This window comes from Lepidochelys olivacea, assembly GCF_965140295.1.
Source record: "Lepidochelys olivacea isolate rLepOli2 genome assembly, chromosome: 6".
Taxonomy (NCBI): domain Eukaryota; kingdom Metazoa; phylum Chordata; order Testudines; family Cheloniidae; genus Lepidochelys; species Lepidochelys olivacea.
The window spans coordinates 34,641,326-34,662,379 of NC_140416.1; the positions used below are offsets into that span (position 1 = coordinate 34,641,326).

General features: G+C 41.2%; 1 protein-coding gene across 10 annotated transcripts in view; it reads right to left on the reverse strand.

Annotated features, from left to right (window-relative positions):
- Positions 1-127: 127 nt before the first annotated feature.
- PPFIBP2 (PPFIA binding protein 2) overlaps positions 128-21,054 on the reverse strand; it is a 206,630-nt gene continuing 185,703 nt past the window's right edge. For 3 of the 10 annotated variants that reach the window (XM_084631946.1, XM_084631947.1, XM_084631948.1), the window contains exons 17-26: positions 20,338-20,491; positions 13,365-13,503; positions 12,413-12,541; positions 11,378-11,528; positions 11,027-11,138; positions 10,172-10,260; positions 8,318-8,440; positions 6,668-6,793; positions 1,926-2,114; positions 141-732 (exon numbers count right to left, since the gene is read on the reverse strand). In XM_084631946.1, the coding sequence (XP_084488072.1) occupies positions 535-732; positions 1,926-2,114; positions 6,668-6,793; positions 8,318-8,440; positions 10,172-10,260; positions 11,027-11,138; positions 11,378-11,528; positions 12,413-12,541; positions 13,365-13,503; positions 20,338-20,491 (1,410 nt within the window). In that variant the 3' untranslated portion in view covers positions 141-534. Of the gene's footprint in view, positions 733-1,925; positions 2,115-6,667; positions 6,794-8,317; positions 8,441-10,171; positions 10,261-11,026; positions 11,139-11,377; positions 11,529-12,412; positions 12,542-13,364; positions 13,504-20,337; positions 20,492-21,054 lie in introns of all 10 variants that reach the window. The other 7 variants (XM_084631942.1, XM_084631944.1, XM_084631945.1 and 4 more) reach the window with 7 other exon arrangements.

Genomic DNA, 21,054 nt, shown 5'->3' on the forward strand with positions numbered 1-21,054 from the left:
TCATGTGTTTATATGCTTAAGCATAATTATTTCATAAAGTATGTAATACATTTACATGGTGCAAATGATGCACTCTTCAGTTTAACGTCTTAAAATATACAATCCAGTTGTACTTACGAGAATAAAATACAAATTGATACCTCTGTACAAACTGATCTGAATAAGATTTTATTACATTACAAACCACTTATAAAGATAAAATTTCTCTGTGCAGTACTCATGGATTATATAATTAAAAGTACAAAAAAAATTTGGTGTTTAACCCCAAATTTAACAGTCCAATACATTAACCTTCTTAGCGTAAAGGTTTGATGTACCTGAAAAAGGGCTTGAAGATAGATGGGTTTACGCTTACAAAGATTAAAAATATAATTCATCTGACATTCTCAGTATAAAACTCTTCAAAAGCATCCACAGCCCATACGTACGTTCTCAATAAGTTCATGCGGATGTAGCAGAGACTTTGTTATATGGTAACAAAAGGTAATTGGCAAGCTTTGGAATGCATGTAGAGGATGAGAGATGAGAATGACATCAATCTATTTGTCCCACCTGATCCAGTTTGTCCAATTTCCTATCAGTGAGTTGATTAAGTCCTTTGTATCCACCATAGCTCTTCTGAGTACCATTAGTTGCACCTGGATTTGTGTCCATGGGACAAATGTAATCTGTAGATTCATCAAATTTCTTTTTTCTTAGGTTTCCAAAATGTGAAAATCCAAGTTTCTTTGGCTAAAATAATGAAATATAAAGTTTTACATAAGAGAAACAACTGGTCTAAAATGTAAAATCTAGTTTGAAGTTACAATTTTGTACATGCCAACAATGCACAAATCTTGACTGAAGTCTACAAACTAGAAAAATGCAGCTTTAATCATCCCTCCTTGTAGGTTTGTTACTAAAGGATATAATAGCAGAACACTGTGCTGAGATTAACACCCCTCGATTATCTTTGCTAGCTATACTACAGTACATTTACTAGGATCATGATGAATTCTCACAGTTGAACAAGTGTGTTTTGTGACAGTTTTTTAAAATCATGGTTGTCTGTATATTTGCTAATTCATGAAAAATCTCCCCCCCCCATTGGCGTGATTTAGTAGGGTTTGACCATAGCTCAGATTAATTGACTTCGCTGGTCATACAGTTGCCAACTGAAAACATCATATGTTAAACTATTATTTAAAGTTACACAGCTAGCACTACTTCAGTTGGACAATTCATGTGTCTATAGTTACGCAGGTGCTTAAGTACTTTGCTGAGTCAAAGCCACAAGTGTAGGCTTCAGTACTTCTCTCAACAAGGATGGTCTTAAGCTGGGGTCATAGGTAGCAAGCATAGCACTTACCTATCTGAGAGACTCCATTGAAATCAATACAAAAATGAAGTCACTCGTGCATAAGTATCCGCAAGATCAGGTCTACAAACAGCCCTCGCTCTATTTTTGGCTTCAATTAGAGTTGATGTATATGTTCTGCAAATCCTAACACTGTATTAGGCCACTGGGAAAAGCTCTGATTTAACAGATACCATTTGTATACTTGGCATCAAACATACTGTAGGAGCTCAAAAGAAGAGGATTTTAAATTTTCAACGCTATTCAGTTCAGAAATTTTTTTATGAAACTTGGTTAAATCTTTGTTAAAACTGGGAACAGTTATTGATAAAAATGAATATTTTGTTTTGGATTGCGTTTCCTTTGAATAAAAGGTATTGATATTGCATGTTTATTTCTTTAGTAAATTATGATGGGTTTGTGCTGAATCTCTGTGTATTAAGAATATCAAAGAAGACTAAAATTAAGAATAACTAAAATGTAACCTTAGTGGGAACTGGCCTCCCCCACTTCCCAGAGTTGGCCCCTTAGTTTGTAAGAAAAGCAAACTGAACTACACTGAGAGATCCTAGAATTCAGAGTGGCATACCCGAACTTTAGCAGTGGTAGTCAGAGGTGTGTAAGCTGTAGATTCCATTATTTCTCTTTTTTCTTGTTGTGCTTCTGGCCCAATTAACACATTAAAGTTAGTGGTCAGGTGCCGTCTCAGGAGGGTCTTTTGAGGTGGAATGTTAAGAAGCATTGCCAGTGTGTCACCATTAAAGCGAGGTTCAAGAATCTATTAAGAACACCACAAAAATTATGCTTTATGTAGATAAACCTCTACAACATCAAACATATTTAAAAAAAATGTAGTCATCCTATAATGCTGATCTGTATGTTCTTAATAATTACATTTCTGTCAGACACTATCAGAGAAATAAATAAAAGTCTCACTCATTCTTGAGTAACTAGTGTAAGTGACAGGAGTCACCTGAAAAAACTTTCCAAATGCCTTTAACTAAACAACATTATGTCAGTATTTGCAGTGCTCTTTAGCTATTTCCTGTATTAACATATAGAGAAGTTAGGAAATACTTGTGGTAATTTTATGTTGCAAAGAAAGTGAAATAAAAGCCCTAAACATTTGTAAAGGCAACTCACTGTACTCAAAGTGCCCTTATTTTACTTAAGGGTACATCTACACTGTGTTTTAAAATCCACAGCTATGGTCATTCAGGATCAGGCTGCAGCACTGCTGGTTCCAACACCGTAGCATGATCCCAAGGCTGTAGACCCAGGCTCGAAGATTTGCTGCCGTGGGTTTTAAAACACAGTGTAGATGTACCCTAGCTGCTTGTCATCTTAACTCCCAAGTCTAAACAATTCCTGATTGTTGCAAAGGGGCCACAGCTCAGCGACCCAGGGAAATTTTTTATCTGTGACCAGCCTCTGTCTCATAAGTTCACTTTATTTCTTTGAACAGCTCTGGTGATGTTTTATCAATAAGTTGTTAAAGTAATTTCCACTGTATAATTTCTTTTCTGTAGCCCAGCACCTCCCACAGTTCTGGACATCTGGGCTGCTCCCCCCTCTGCAGCGCAGAGATGCATAAAAGTCTTGGCACTACTCATTCTGGCTACACCCCCTCTGTGGCAGCATGTGAATGGTGGTTCTGTTGCTGCCACCTATTTTCCTCTTTTCGGGGTTTTTGGGGGCAAGGGTGAGCAGTTTTCCCTCCCTAGTCTCTCTCTTCCCGGGGTTGGCTTACAGTCAGGTGACTTAACTCACTTTGAGCTCTGCTACCATGCCTCTCTGCTGGCTTCTCTGCACTGCTCAGATGTGATGGAGCAGCCCGAAAAGCACAGGGCAAAATCTAAACAACGCCCCATCTGTGAGACTGGCTTGGAAGACTGTGAACTGTACCCAGCTTTCCGGCCCAAACTCTGTTAGGTCCTGGGGCCATGAGTCAAAGAGGGATGTGCGGGCGACTTCAACATGGAAAAAGCAGACCGGGAGTCTCTGAACAAAGCAGGGAGAGGCTGTAAAGATGAGGACAATGCCAGTCAGTCAACTCAGGATGCAAGTCCCAAGGGGAGACTTCTCCCCACCCCAAGTCTTAAAGTGGGTCCTGAGTGACCTGGGGAAAGAAGTCAGGCTCATAAACAGTACCCTCCTTCCCAATTTCTAGTGTCATATCCCCTCCCCACTCCCTGGAGGAATAGACTCAGCCAGGGAGGGCTCTGGGGGTACATCTATGCAGTGAAACTCCCTCCACAGCAGCAAATCTCAGAGTCTGGTTCAACTGAATTGGGCTTGCGTAGCTCACAATCTGGGCTAAAAATAGCTGTATACTTACTCCGGCTTGGGTTGGAGCCCAGGCTCTGAAACCCAGCGTGGGGGGAGGGTCTTAGAGCCTAGACTCCAGCCCAAGCCCGAACCCCTAGCCTAGACAGCAGTTGTGAGCCCTAGTCAGTTGACATGGGCTTGGAGACTCACTGCCACAGGGCTTTGCACTCAAAGTTCTCTTGAGAGGGCTTTAGCCCTAAGGATAGCTGCCTACCAAAGGTCTCACCCAAAGCCACAAGAGAGCACCTGTGCTCTCAATGCATGCAAATACATAAAGGGAAAAAGGGGTGGGGGGAAGTACACAAGATCCATCAGGTCCTCTGACTTTTTCTCCCCCGTCTCCTACAACCCTGTAACTCACAATCTGCTACAGAACACGATCTCTCTCCCTCCCATATCTAAAAGATGAGAACACTTCCTCAGAAGAAAGATTCTTTAGGGTTTTACTCCACCATCTTCAAAAATGCAAGGGGGGAATCCAAGCCATATTGACCTCAAAAGGCTCAAGTGGATGGAGAGCCTGGCCTCTACTGTATCATCCCTGTCCCACGAGGATATTCTGACTTCAGTGGATCTGGCAGATGCTCGAAAGTTCCTATCAGACCGTGTCCTCACAGATGTCTAAGGTTCTCTTACAGCAGGAAGCATTATCAGTACTGGATGCTTCCATTTGGCCTGTCCTCTTACACTAGGGTCTTTACCAAGATGTTTGTGGTACTGCTAGCCAGGCTTAGGTCCAAGGTATACATCTGTGTCCCCTTCCTGGACATCTTGAACAGAGCTCCATCCCAGGCGCATGGGTTTGTTATCAAGGTCAAGAAAAGCTCCTTGACCTAGTCTACCAAAACAGCTCATCTAGGAGTAGACACACACACCTCAATAGCAAAGATCTACCCATCTCTAGAAAGGTTCCAAAGATTCAGGACCTTCTCACATTGTTCCCGAGCTGCAAGAGGCCTACCCTAGCACTGGACCTTCAATAACTAGGCCTCCTAGGGCCGTGCGCAGGGATCACTCCATGGCCACAATCACACATCAGGCATCTTCAAGGTTTCATCTTAAAGGTGTGGGCCACTCCCCAGAACACATGAAGGACTGCATAAAGGTCCTGCTGCTAATGCTCAGCTCCTTAAAATGGTCGTTAGCCCAGGGCAATATCTGCAATGCTATGCCCATGTGTCTTCCAGATCCTCTGGTTCTCATAACTGATGCCAACCTGGAGAGCTGAGGAGCACACTTGGGAGTCCCAAACCACTTAAAGCAGCTGGAGCGCAGCGGAAAGGGGTTACAACATAAACCTCCTAAGGCTAAGAGCAGTCAAGCTGTAGCTGCCATGGTTCCAATCCAGTGTAGAGGAGAAACATGTTCTGATTCAGTCAGACAACACAAATATGGTCGTGTACGTGAACAACCAAAGCGAAACAAGGAGCCCTGACCAGGGCTTTGGAGCTGTGCTCCGGCTCTGCTCCAGCTCCAGGCAAAAACCTGCAGCTCCACTGCTCCAGAGCTGCTCTGCGCTCCAGCTCCGGGCTCTGCTCCAAAGCCCTGGCCCTGACAAGTCATCCCCTCGAACCACTGATGTCAATACCAGCATTCTATTTCTCCATCAAAACTTGCCTTCTGATAGCCATCACACCTGCCAGGTGAGCGCTAGAGCTGGCAGCCGTATCGATGCAGGAGCCTTACTGCATGTTCCACAAGGACAAGTCAGTGTGACTCCTGACTCTTTTATCCCTAAGCTGGACCCTTCCTTCCACACTTCCCAAGAGCTGATCCATCCTTCACTGTGTCCATGGAGAAGAGGGGTGACACCTCAGATGTCAGAAAAGCTCTGAAAATCTACCTCAAACATAAAGGATCCATGAGAAGATGGGCCAGCCTATTTCTTTTTTTTTTTAGTGGGAAAAAAAAGACCTGCAGCTTCCAAGTCCTCCATTGCGGTGTGGAGGCACACAAGGCATTCAAAATTCTGTTCTGAACGGGGTCAGGGCACACTCCAGGAGATCCCCAGCAACCTCAGGAACAGAAAGAAATGCATCCACACTGGAAATTTGCAAGGATGCCACCTGCTCAACAGCTACGACCTTTATCCAGCACTGTAATGTGTCCTTCCTATCACCTGCAGATGCTTCCTTTGGCAGAAAGTTGCTGCAGGAGGTGGCCCAGAAATAATAATCCCCTTTGAGCAAATCTTATAATTTACATTATTACAAATCTTACATTTCCCCCAGCCTCCTTCTTTCTGATCTTTTCTATAATCCTCCCTGTTCACTGCTCACTACTTTCCAAATGTCCAGAACTGTGGGGGATGCTGGGCTGCAGAACAGGAAAATACATCTTATTGATGATTTCCTTTTAGCTCGTAGCTTCTCCCATAAATCTACCCACCTTGAATGGCTTATGAGCCAAAAGGTCAGATGTTGAGTGGAATCTTTACTATGTGACCGTTTTTTGGTCCACTGTACATAGTCAGTCTGCTTACTCTGGAGTTACCCGTATTGTTATACAAGTTTTTCCAGCTTTGGAATAACTCTTTTGGTGGCAAGCAGGAGCAGAGGAGGGCATGGACAGAGCATGCAGCACCAAGATATTAATTCGCCTGTGAGAGCTAGAGAGAGGAGGGGAGCAGCCCACACATCCAGAATTGTGGGAGATGCTGCTAGTAGAAAGGAAATTATCAGTAAGAAATTTTCTATTTCATGCACTCCCTATTAGTCCGGAAGACAATGTGACATCATTTTGCTTTTTTAGATTTCTAATATTTCTTTTTTCTTTACATTTCCTATGTTGTAAAAATTAATTTACATAAAACAGACTCAATAGCTTTTAAGAAGGTTGATCAGTGAGCATACATCATCAGATTACTAAAATTAAGGTATATTCCTCTTTCTGTTTCATGCTTGGAAATTAAACAGCTACAGTAGTTTTGGTAAAGTAATCTGGAAATGTATTTTCTAAGTTAATATACAAAAAAAAGGAATAAAATTATGAACCAGTTCTCACAATGAGGCCACCATGAACTCCACTTCCTCGAAGGTTTGGTGCATATTCTGCCAGATCTACTGATCTGAGCCATTCCATCACTCTGTGATTAGACCACTGCACTACTTCAGAAGGTGAAATATTATTCTGTAAAAGCAACCACAAAAAGACAATATACTCTTCTTCTTTACACAGAGAATTTTAGTTTATATACATACATGCAGACACAATTCAGCTAAGAAAATACAGTTCAATACTTGAAAAAGGCTAAACCTCAGCTAATGAGTTTACCTTTCATGCCTGCCTCGTTATCAGTTACTATTAAATCATTCCTCCTCCCTAACAATCACTATTTCCCAGATTCTGAGATAACCTGTTTTGCTCTGAGCATCTTGTGCAGCTCTCAGAAGATTTGGAGAATCTGGATTGGTGGGTGAAATGGAAAGTACATTCTATTACAGATGGAAACCTAAGAACTACTGCTTCATATAAAAGACAATATGCAGAGCCTATTTATGCTGCAAAAAATATTGAAAATTATTATTATTTTTAAGGTTTCCATTACTGTATTATCTAAGTACTTAATACAGAGACTAAGCCCTGGTCTACACTAGGTGGGGGGATCGATCTAAGTTACTCAACTTCAGCTATTTGAATAACGTAGCTGAAGTCAACGTACTTAGACCTACTCCCCGCAGTGTCTTCACTACAGTGAATCAACTGCTGCTGCTCCCCCATCAACTCTGCCTGCGCCTCTCGTGGCGGTGGAGTACAGGAGTCGATGGGAGAGCACTCAGGGGTCGATTTATCGAGTCTAGACTAGTCGCGATAAATCAATCCCCACTGGATCGATTGCTGCCCGCTGATCCGGTGGGTAGTGTAGACATACCCTAAGAGAAGAACTGATGCTGGCTGGAGAAAGGCTAAATTAGTTTATGTGCTGTTGAGAGTACTGCTTGAGAAATTAGTAGAGTTGAGTAAATAATAAAAAATTTCAATGAGTTCACTCAAAAATATTATTAAATTCTTACATAGTTGTGAATGATTTGCCAAACTTTACAGACTGGGAGAACCATGGAAAAAAAGTGGTTGAATAATTAAAAGTAAATGCAAAATTCACTGAATAATTTATTCAACCAGCTCTGGCACTTACAGATGGCATATACTTACTGCCATTGTAGTCCATCTCACTGAGAGTGCAGAGTTGGTCCCAATGTGTGACCAAACAATGGAACTTCTACCTTGCCCCACGGGAAATTGTTCTACAGTGTTGAGAGATCTCGCTCTTCAGAAGCTTTTCTGGATATTCAGCCAAAATTGTCCCTTTCTCAATACATCCCATTTCTTCCAGTTACACCACCTGTGCCAATCTACTTAATGCTACCTGGCTCCCTTCCACATGGGAACACAGAGGGGAACCTGCTCTTGGGTTTGGGCTGGTGAGATGGAAGAGGACAAGCAGTAACTTACACTATTTTCCTCCTCTGTGATGTGGATCTTCCCTGAGGAGATTCCAAAGGCAGCTCCTGGCTGCAGTGGCCGGTATTTTGTACAGTTAGTTTTCTTTCACTAGTGAATAACTCCTTTGGTGGCAAGCAGGAGCAGAGGGGGTAGGGCTAGAGCATGCAGCATCAAAACACTAGACTCAAGCCACACAAATTTCTTCTTTACCTCATCAACTGGCCTCCTACGTAGACAATGGGGGTTGAACTGGTTGACATGTAGCACGTGAATGGCACATTTAATACTGAGATGATGCAGCTGGCTGGTGACTTTCAGAAAGAGAAGGTCATTCTGAAAGAGGAAAAGCCTGGGTAAAAGTGGCATAGAATACCACTGCACAATCCGATTTCCCCCCCGCACCCACTGGAAAATAAATGCTGTGACATTTGTATGTATCAAAGAAATCCAGGTTAGATCAATGGTATGCATTCCTGTTAGAAAAAACAGTTGAATCTTAATAAAATTAATCTATAAGACTATTGGTCTTTTAAGTAGAAACTGGAGATGGAGTATTTCTCAGTTGAGTAAGACCATGTCCACACTGGGGTCATACTTGTTATGGCCACATTTAAATAAAGTGGTAGATATCAGGGTTCTAGCATGGTCTCCTTGATCAGTAGGGATAGAAATTTTCTTCTGAGAACAGTGCTCTCCAAAGTTATATTATGGACTAATACCCAGTTGAACTATACAATCGTTTTATTGCAGTTACAAGACAAAAAGAAAATTCTTTATCCACACTAGACAGGGAAGTGATGCTAGAGCCTTACCATCAATAAATATTTAAACATAGCTATAGCTTGTATGGTTCTGATACCAATTTGGTCAAGGCCTTACAACATACTGGGTTCAATACTGGTCTCCAGTGCTAAATATCAGTTACCAAGTGACCAGGCTAAATATCCTGAGCTGCACGCACTCTAGGTCATTATACTCTTAAACATACTGTGTGGATATGGTCCTGGTAGTCAGATGTCTTGCAGTAGCCAGCTGCAGTTGAATCTCCTGTATGCTATTCTTAAGGCAGATATAGCGACTACTGGTTTATCTTTGGGTGGCTCTCCCTCCACCATTCAGTAGATAAGGTGACCCCCATCCCCCCAATTTTTGCCTTGTATAGATCCTTTAGATTCTTTTGAATGTGAGCAAAGTCCCAGACTAAAAGGAATATTGCTGGAAAGTTACCCGTAAAATAGTAGCTAACTCCCTCCTCTTTCCTCAACACAGCACACTCTGCTTGTTAGCAACCCCTGGGTTGACAGCAAAAAGTTGCTATTATGGGGCAGCTGCTAATACATGGAAAGCAGGTTTCTCAGGCAGCAGCTAAGGAAGAAAGCACTGGGCAGGCCTTCCCTGTCTGAAACCCTGCAAACATGCCAGCGGGGAGGGAAGCTGCAGCCCAGATGCAGGGCCCACGGAGCTACTCGGTACCTCTCCCTGCACTTTCCTGGGGTCAGGGTTCAACCTGTTGAGTGCTTCCTTCCCTGTATGCAGTCCCCTGGCAAAGTGCAGTCCGGAGAATGCAGGGAGAGGTACTGTGCAGCTCCAACATCTGGGCTGCAGCCCCTCTCCCTGCTACTGCTCTGCCCACGGCCTCCCCTCCCAGCCCACAGCTCCTTACTTCCTGTGTGGTCCCTGTCTGCAGGAATGTTTGCTGGGCTGCATCCCCAGAAGGAAGTACTGGGATGTGCTAAGCATGGCCGCAGGCAGGTTTTCGAGGCTGCAACCAGAGAAGATATGTCCCAGCACTTCCTTCCCTGGCTGCAGCCTCACAAACCTGTGTGCAGGTGGCTCTTTTCTTCCAAAAGAAGTTGCTAATAAGGAGCATGCTGTTGCTAATATCTGAATCCCATTAACGCTGACGTTTATGGGATGGGACTGGTTCCTGGCAATATGTTGCCATTAATCAGAAGTTGCTAATATCAGGATTGCTTTTAAGCAGAATCTACTGTGTTTGCAAGATGGAGGGTTCAGAGTCAGTCTGAATGGGGGGAAAGCGGTTTTATGGTAAAACCTTCTTACCACAGTTAAGTATTGCAACATTCTCCCATCAACTCTGGATTCATGAAACTGATCTTTGTACTGAGGTAAGCCAATATCATCAAGCCATCCTGAAAATATAAAAATAGTGGAGAAAACAAATCCAGATTTAGAAGTCTTTTCAGATCAAGAAACAATCCTTGAAGATGAAATTCCACACCCTCTGCACCTTCACTCATACTCAGGGTCCTCTGACCCTCTTCAGAAACTCATGAGTCACCTATTCTCTTTTTCACTGCCCTTTCAAGGCCTTCTGCCCAAAATGGCCCTCCCTTTGTCTGAGAGCGGCAGGCAGCTCCCACCAAAACCCACAAATTAAATTCCTGAAATGCTTTAGAGGATGGACTATATGACTGAGCATGTGACTCTACAGGACCATTTAGCGCCTTTCATATTAGGCATAAAAAATCTAGTTACTCGCACTCAGTCCCCCTCAAGGCGGTTACATTGGAGGGGTTGCTTGATCCCTGGCCTGAGGTATTTTAAGCTGAATTCCAGTTGCCTTTTTCTGAGTCCTAAATTCAGTTATGATTTCCACAGAAATCAAAAAGCAAGTAAGCTTTGAAAAAATAAGGCATATTCATTATAACTGGCATTCAAGAAAACCAAACTTTTAAAATGTAAATCTCTAAAATATTCTTCCAATGAAATATTCCAAATGCCACTATGTTACAGTACGTTTAGACGATCAATCAATTCGATAATCAACTGGCTTTAACATACATTTCTATGAGAACTCTCATTCACTGTGTACAAGAAATACATGAAACATTTTCATTACTTCTCAGTTGAGGTAAAAAACCCAACCTCTAGTCCCAGAATTCCACAAGCACTTACGTGTCACCCAGATATGATCTAGTTGTGCAGACTTATCATCCTGTTTTGTATTTATTGATTTAACGGCCAAAACTAATTTCTTCCTGTGCAGAGGATGTTTTATTCCTAGTTCCTGTAATAAAAAAATAATTATAATAAATAGCTTGTCCTTATGTGGTGCCTTTTATCTCAGAACTCGTGCATGTGAGAGAGAGTGATTTTAGTTTTTGCTACATAAAGAAGACTACGCACCTTTTTGAATTAGCTGCTATGTTTTGATGCTTGCATCTAAAAGTGGCCAATAGACTGATACAATAAAGGACCAGCCATCTACACCTGCCTAATAGACAGCAATAATTCCAGATTTCTTACCTTTTCCATGTCCTGAGGTGTTGCTGTTAATAACGTGTGGCCAGAAGTCACCCACTGCCGCGCAAAAATGACATACTGACCAAGACCGAAGTCCTCAAGCCAGTTACAAACTCTTTCAGTGCTCCACTGAGCAAATGGGGCATTGTAGTCACTGAAAAGCACAAGTGCTGTATGAGGATCACACTAAAGACAATTAACTGACACTTTAGAAAAGCCTTCTAACCTGGCATGGGGAGGTTAGCGATGCTTTAATAATAGTTTTACTTTAACACTTTTAAATATATTTTTTTCCAACTTCTGTTAAAAAAAAAAACACACCATACCAATTAGTAAGTTAGGACCTGATCCTGCAAAGTTCATTAGTGTCAGTTGACAACACTGAGAAATGTTTAAAAGATTATAAACAAATTAACTTCAATTCATGGACCAATTGCTTGTACATTGTTTTGATCTTGTTTGAAAAACAGCCAAAAGGTGCATTTGTACCAGGGTCTCTGCCATGTGGGTAATTACTAATATCTACTGATGTGCTTCTCTTTGCTCTGGATTCCAGTAAAAAGAATTAATATCTAGTCCTGCAGTACATAATATGGTAAATAGACATTGCAATATATAGTAGGTTAATTTGAACGTTCTTACGTAGATTCAGCTCAACCTACTCTTGAAAAACTCAGAGAGAGGAGAAAGGAGAGAAATTTCCATCATCCATGTGGGGAGAGTTATGATGAAATCCTTCATTCCCAGGCATCCTGCAGCTATTCCCAAAGCAGGGAATGAAGAGGAGGACGTCATGCTACACTTGCTCTTTGTTACAAGAGCAATTATGGCTTCTCAGACTCAGCCAGAAGCTGTCATTACCCCCTGCAACTGCAACAGTGCAGATAAGCTCAGCCAGAAAAATCCTTTCTAGTTATAGTGAGATTCATTTCTAGTGAAGTATGCTGGACAGTACTTCACCACAGGAGATACACTCTGTTCACAATACTACCTCTCATGCACTGAAAGTAATACAATATTATAAGAGAGAGTGATTACCTCTTCTGCCCCTTTGTTTCCTTTGATCTAGATAATCGAGGTCCAGCTGTTGCACGGAGACCACCTCTTCGAAATTCAGCCAAACCTAAATCGTCTGCATGGAAGTTACCTGACTGAGTTCTTCTTATTCTTTACAGAGAGCAGAACACCAAGTATTAGAGCATGACATACAGCATTTCCATTTCATACATAAAATGTAAATACACTAGAAAGATACATTAGCCCACCACTAATCCCAAAACATTTATACTAAAGCTAGAGAGAAGATACGGAACTCACTGATAATTTCAGCTTTTTGTAAGTTCCAAGGAAACTTTAAGATCTGGCTATTATTTTTTTTTTCTGGGACCATTTAATAATCTTTTCTTGAGCAAACTCAAGAAAGGTTACATATATATATGGTTATATAATAGATGGTTACACAGATGGTTAGATTAGGCAGCTAGACCAAACCTTGTGGAAAGCACTGTGCTCTGCAAGTAACGCTGTTCAGTCCTGACACTGTACCCCAGTCTAAACACTGGGACTCAGACTGTCAAACGACAGTCAAGGCAAGTGTCTGACAGGACAGGGTAAGACTAAACCTGTATTTGCAATTTATGCCTTCAGAAATGGAAGGCTAGTGAAAAAAATATATGGTTATTAAAGTTTTTTGGCTTCCAACTAATGTATTACATTAAGAAATTAGAGGACTTCTCCTTTGTATTGAATTTCTTCCTATAGCATGTCTGCTCCTTTATTAGTACTGGAATCCATTTTCTCTTAATCTTATGTGTACACATATACCCGCCCACATGGACACTGCGGAGTTGCTGAGTTTGATTACTGCATTTGACATTTTGTTTTATTACAGGTACAGATCCTCTAGGTCTTCTAGAACATGCTGTAAACTGAAAATGTTCTCATCTGAAACATTTTGACAGGGCATGGATAAAGAATTAGAAGGTCTTACTTTCCCCAGATTTTCCTGATGCCTTTTGGGCTCTTTTTATTTTCTGGAGACAATGGAGACTGTGGACCCGATTCTGTTCCAGAAGAAAGGGGTGAAAGTTCATCTGAAGTTATTGTACCATCCATATTCTCTGTCTCTCCTGAGATTAAAAACAATAGATAGGTTATTTAAGCTACTTGTCCACAATGTACAAGTTATTAATTCAGAAACAATCTAGAAGGCAATGCTTCACAGAAATGAAGCCATAACTGCTTTAAAAACAAATAATTTCACTAACAAATGCCACTATACAGAAAGTCAGAATACACACCAGTCAGACAATTTAGACCAACTGTGAAGTCTGTGAATCACTGAGCAAAAACTTGAGTGTGTACCCCCACTCAACTTCACCTCTGAAAATCATTTGGATTGATACCATTTATTCCAACTCGTTCAAGGAATCCTACTTTGAAAAAGGGCAAATTCTGCTCTCAAGTAAACTAGCGCATTCCCATTAACTTCAGTGAAGCAGAATTTAGCTGTTGTCTGTGGGAAGAACTGAACTTGTGTCACAGTGTTACCACTGATTTAGAAAGTTCCTTAAATAGTAATGACATCAGTCATATAGTAAATAGCATTTAGAGTAATGCATGGCTGCCACCATGTGGGGGATGGCTGGGTCACCTGTTTAGAGATTCGGGAAGGGAGTGAGCCCAACAGACCTGTCACAGTGGCTCTGTGTTACTTTAGCAAACTCAGTCTCATTAATGAACAGCAGCAGCTGGTCTGGTCAACGCCCTTTATATCCTGTCTGTAGCTAACAAAATAGTTCGTCCACACTGGTACACTGCCCTCTGGTGGATTATCAGAGCTGGCCAAGTGTGTGTTATAACAACTTCTAATTCCCTCGTCTTATAATCATGAAGTCTGAGGTGATCCTAGTGTATGGATACAGGGCCAAATAATGCAGTTATGCCAGCCAAAAATTTGGGCCAGTATGACAATTGTGAAATCCTGATTGGTCAAGAAGTGCCATAAGAAACTAAACAAAAGTACTATGCAGCTTTTCGCTAGGGGGGTAGAATCCTCACAAATTTGTGAAATCATGAGGAACAGTATTATACGGAAACTCACCTAGTACACTTGTCTAATTCTAGAGTTATTTTAATTTTCTGGGCCCTCCCATCTTAGAAATGCCATAAGAAAGAAATGGAAACAGGGCTAAGGTTTGCTGCAGTTGTTCCTTTTATTCTTCCCTACATCCTTCCTGGATATCGGGGTGACTGAGCAACCTGGTTAAATATTGGTTCCAATCCTTACTGAAGGGGGTGCTTCCATGGAGAAAGGTCTCATATAAACCCAGGGACGTCTCAAATCACTTGGGTGAGACATTCACCTTGTACTATGCAGTCCTTCTGAACAAAGGTCACAATTCTCTCAGATTTACACAGTACATCTTGAGTACTAGATTCCAATCTCCCTATAGTATGCAAGGAGAAACCACATTGGCACAGGACAACAATCAGACTGTATGTCCCTTGGAGCAGGAACTGTCCTTTTTTACTGTGTGATATAGCACCTAGCACAATGGGGTCCTCCTCAAAGAGTAGCTATCAGTGGTTTGCTGTCAAATGGCAGAGTGTATCTAGTGGTGTCCTGCAGAGGTCAGTCCTGGGTCCTGTACTATTCAATATTGTCATGAACGACTAGAATAGATAATGGTGCATATGCTTATAAAATTTGCAGATGACACCACATTGGGAGGGGTTACAAACACTTTGAAAGACAGGATCAGAATTCAAAATAACATTGACAAATTGGACAACTGGTCTGAGTTCAACAAGATAAAATTCAATAAAGACAAGTGCAAAGTACTTCACTTAAGGAAAAAATCAAATGCACAACTACAAAAAGGAGAATAATTAGGTTGGTGATGATATTGGAGGGATTTATAGTTGATCACAAATTGAATATGAGCCAATAATGTGATGAAGCTGCAGAAAAATTATATCATTATTCTGGGAAATAGTAACAGGAGTGTCATATGTAAGACACGGGAGGCAATTGTCTCACTCTACTTGGTACTGTTAAGGCCTTAGCTGGAGTACTGGGTCCAATTCTGGGCGTCACACTTTAAGAAAGATGTGGACAAATTGGAGAGAGTCCAGAAGAAACAACAAATATGATAAAAAAAAGTTTAGAAAACTTAAGGAAAGGTTAAAAACCGGGCATGTTTAGTCTTGAGAAAAAAGGACTGAGGAGGTACCTGATAACAGTCTTCAAATATGTTAAGGGCAGTTATAAAGAGGATGGTGATCAATTGTTCTCCATGTCCACCGAAGATATGACAAGCAATAAGGGCTTAATCTGCAGCAAGGGAGGTTTAAATGAGATATTAGGGAACACTTTTTGATAATAAGGGTGGCTAAGCTCTGGAATAGGCTTCCAACGGAGATTGTGGAATCCCCATCACTGGAGGTTTTTAAAAACAGGTTGGAGAAACACTTATCACGGATGGTTTAGGGATACTTGGCCCTGCCACAGCACAGGGGGCTGTACTTGATGACCTTTCAGAGGTCCTTCCAGTCCTACATTTCTATGATTCCGTAAGATTGGGGCTTGTAGGCAAAACCTCAACACAAATAATAATAAAAGTTGATTAAGTTTTTTGCATAAAGGGCAAGTTTACATAAAAGCATTTGTACTGGTGATGTTTTTCAGTTTATAATTAATATTTAATATCTTAACACTAATTTCTTACAAGATTTTGATTTAATAAGAATAGGATTTTTCTAAAGCTCTTAACATTGGCCTCTCCCCTCCCCTCCAAGTTAATGGTAGCTTTACCAGATATCAGTGACAGCAGAGTGGGTCCATTGTTGAGTGCTTCTGAAAATCCTACACTAAGGGTATGTCTATACTTAAAACGCTACGGGGCACAACTGCGGCCCTATAACACTTCACTGCTAACACTGCCTACATGGATGAGAGGTGTTCTCCTGTCACTGTAGTTAATCCACCTCCCCAAGAGACAGTCAATGGAAGAATTCTGCCAATGATCTAGTGCTGTCTATACCAGGGCATAGCTACGTTTCAGGGGTGAATTTGTCACACCCTTGAGTGACATTGCCCTGCGTAAGTAAGTTCCCAGTGCAGACAAGACCTAATACTTTAAAAAGAAAAGCGGTTCTTGTGTTTCAGGATTATACTCGCCTAATGTAATTAGGACTCCCAACACACACCTGCAAGTAGCATTTTTAAAGGGGAAAAACAGAAAAGAAAGCAAGTAGGAAAATTCACAGTGGGTTACAATTGCATCTTGATTGATACAGTACCTAATATTGGTGCACTAATACTTCTGATGCGATCTTCAGCCATTCCAAGAAGCAGAAAGCCAGATGAAGAAGCAAAGATGATGGAAAATCCAGCAATATGAAGTTACAGAAAAGCAAAGAAATAAATAACCAAGCATCAAAGGCAGGGGGAAAAAATGACAGAAAGCAAAGTTACACTGTAAATGAAAGTGGATTTGCAATGGCACATATGAAACCTAAAAAGTTTTGCACAAATTGTCAGTTAAAACAGATGGGGATGACTTTTTGTTTATTACTAATCTTACTTTTTTTTTACCTCTTTCCAGTCAATTGTAATGTGTTGCAAACCTACTGTACAGCTCAAAAATTAAAAAACATCTCAAAAGGAGCATTCCCCAAAGCTACATGGAATTCATTAGAAATGTGGAAACTGAGTTCAATGGGAAGAGTGGGGTACTTAGCATGTTTGATAATCAGACTCTGTAATTAGGACCCCTTCTAATAAAGCACTTCAGTATGTATGTAGTTAAAGCACGTTTAAGTGATTTGATGAACTGAAGTCTTAGTTGCTTAAATATGGGTTTAACAGTGAGATTTTCGTAGGCACAAAGGGCATTTGGGTACCTAGTCCCCCTTAGGAAATCCTATGTTATGTATGGTTTCAGAGTAGCAGCCGTGTTAGTCTGTATTCGCAAAAAGAAAAGGAGTACTTGTGGGACCTTAGAGACTAACAAATTTATTTGAGCATAAGCTTTCGTGAGCTACAGCTCACTTCATCGGATGCATTCAGTGGAAAATACAGTGCGGAGATTTATATACATAGAGAACATGAAACAATGGGTGTTACCATACACACTGTAATGAGTGATCACTTAAGGTGAGCAGGGGTGGGGGGGAAATCTTTTGTAGTGATAATCAAGGTGGGCCATTTCCAGCAGTTGACAAGAACGTCTGACGAACAGTGGGGGGTGGGGAATAAACAAGGGGAAATAGTTTTACTTGGTGTAATGACCCATCCACTCCCAGTCTCTATTCAAACCTAAGTTAACCGTATTCAGTTTGCAAATTAATTCAAATTCAGCAGTCTCTCGTTGGAGTCTGTTTTTGAAGGTTTTTTTTGTTGAAGAATTGCAACTTTTAGGTCTGTAATCCGTGGCCACTATGGATGTAGAAGCCTTCTACACCAACATTCCACACAAAGATGGACTACAAGCCATCAGGAACAGTATCCCCGATAATGCCACGGAAAACCTGGTGGCTGAACTTTGACTTTGTCCTCACCCATAACTATTTCACATTTGGGGACAATGTATATCTTCAAATCAGCAGCACTGCTATGGGTACCCGCATGGCCCCACAGTATGCCAACATTTTTATGGCCGACTTAGAACAACGATTCCTCAGCTCTCGTCCCCTTGATGACATTGATGCCATCTTCATCATCTGGACCCATGGAAAAGAAGCCCTTGAGGAATTCCACCATGATTTCAACAATTTCCATCCCACCATCAACCTCAGCCTGGACCAGTCCACACAAGAGATCCATTTCCTGGACACTATGGTGCTAATAAGCGATGGTCACATAAACACCACCCTATACCGGAAACCTACTGACCGCTATTCCTACCTACATGCCTCCAGCTTTCATCCAGACCACACCACAGGATCCATTGTCTGCAGCCAAGCTCTACAATACAACCGCATTTGCTCCAACCCCTCAGACAGAGACAAACACCTATAAGGTCTCTATCAAACATTCTTACAACTACAATACCCACCTGCTGAAGTGAAGAAACAGACTGACAGATCCAGAAGAGTACCCAGAAGTCACCTACTACAGGACAGGCCCAACAAAGAAAATAACAGAACGCCACTAGCAGTCACCTTCAGCCCCCAACTAAAACCTCTCCAACGCATCATCAAGGATCTACAACCTATCCTGAAGGACGACCCATCACTCTCACAGATCTTGGGAGACAGGCCAGTCCTTCCTTACAGACAGCCCCCCAACCTGAAGCAAATACTCACCAGCAACCACACACCACACGACAGAACCACTAACCCAGGAACCTATCCTTGCAACAAAGCCCGTTGCCAACTGTGTCCACGTATCTATTCAGGGGACACCATCATAGGGCCTAATCACAACAGCCACACTATCAGAGGCTTGTTCACCTGAACATCTACCAATGTGATATATGCCATCATGTGCCAGCAATGCCCCTCTGCCATGTACATTGGTCAAACTGGACCGTCTCTGCGTAAAAGAATAAATAGACACAAATCAGAGGTCAAGAATTATAACATTCAAAAACCAGTTGGAGAACACTTCGATCTCTTTGGTCACTCGATTACAGACCTAAAAGTTGCAATTCTTCAACAAAAAAACTTCAAAAACAGACTCCAACGAGAGACTGCGGATTTGGAATTAATTTGCAAACTGGATACAATTAACTTAGGCTTGAATAGAGACTGGGAGTGGATGGGTCATTACACAAAGTAAAACTATTTCCCCTTGTTTATTGTGCCCCCCCCCCGCTGGAAATGGCCCACCTTGATTATCACTACAAAGGTTCTCCCCCCCCCGCTCTCCTGCTGGTAATAGCTCACCTTAAGTGATCACTCTCGTTACAGTGTGTATGGTAACACCCATTGTTTCATGTTCTCTATGTATATAAATCTCCCCACTTTATTTTCCACTGAACGCATCCGATGAAGTGAGCTGTAGCTCACAAAAGCTTATGCTCAAATACATTTGTTAGTCTCTAAGGTGCCACAAGTACTCCTTTTCTTTTTTCATGTTATGTATGTAATTTTAGGCCTTAATAAACAAAATACATGCTTAAGTTAGGCAGCAGTTTGAAAAGAAGCTAAACGCTTTCCTCCAAGTTCTAAATCTGATGGGTCTCTTCTCCCCCTAGCAAATGCATCTTTCTCTCATTAGTATCAATGAGTTATATGCAATATATACTGATAACAAAATAGACCACCAGGGCTTTCTCCTGAAGCAAGTGTTTACAATCATGCTAGTTAGACTGTAAACAAAGAATAAAATACAGATTTTTTTTTAGTCAGATGGCTAATATTTTGGGGCAAAGTAATTCTTTAAAATAACTTTCTTAACCAACTGCTTTATAACTTGTCTTTATCTTGGCCAGGCTAGCTGTTTTGTTTAGCAGAAGAGGTGAGAGAGCTCTGGAGTTCCCAGGAAGGTTTTGCATTGAACAATTATTACTTCTTATTCACAGAGTCACATGTGTGCAAGTGGTTTGATTAAAGTCCTGATTTTAAACAGCAGAGGTTTGTTACCCACTATAATACCTCCCCTCGCCAATTTCTAATCTTTTTCGTTGCTTAACAAAATGATTTAGCTAACATCCAAGAAGCACATGACATGTGATGCCAGCACAGTTTTATCATTCAACATAACAGAAATCAGTACACTGACCTTAGAGATATCCTTTACATTGCAATCAGGTAAGTTAATGCATCATTTTGATTTTAAGTACCCTCTTAAAAAGGAACAGAAATTTCTTTCCTGACTCCTCTGACTGAAACAGCCCACTATTCTAGCTTAAAGGAATATAAAACATTTGCTATATCAGCTGGATCACACAGAGGAGTTTGTTTATATTTATACACAATTATTCAAAAACTTGCAGGGAAGTATGAATACATACTCAGGCTCAGTACACTGTTGTCCTCATTGTCATTCATTCCAAATACATTTAGGGAAGTGGGAGTATTGTATGTTCCATGATCTCCGTTATGTGTGGGTCGAAGAAGCTTCCCTGGCAAGGTCTGATATTTGTTACTCTTCACATATGGTTTATTCTGTATTTTTTAAAAAAATACAAATTATTTGTATAATATTTGTAAAAACGGCACTGTATTCATTCAAGGGACAGGCAAAGCTATGTGGAGGTTGCAAATATTTTTTAAAACCATGGTTTTCTCCTAAGGGTGATTTAATTTAAACACAACAACATGTTTTTCTAGCTAAAGGGAAGTTTGTGATTGTGTATAAAGGATATAACACCCCCCACCCACCCTCCAAAGCTACAGTAACACAGTGGGGACCTATGTATTATGTTAAAATATAAAGTATTGTTAAATACATTGTATTTATTTTGCCATTAGAATTTCTTTCTTTGCCCTTCTTTTCCTCCTTTCCCACTCCATAGTTTCACTGCATACTCTTTGGTCCATATTTCACCTTGTTTTTCCAGTGTTATTTCACCCCCTCTTCTTCTCTGTATGCTCCCTCCCACCTGCACCCTTACTTCCACACAGAGTTGCACCTTAGTGAAATGTGAACTCAGAAGCATTTGAGTTTCAATCAAACTTAAGCCAAATGTAATCACCGATCTCTAGTAGCAAGGTATGAATACAGATGC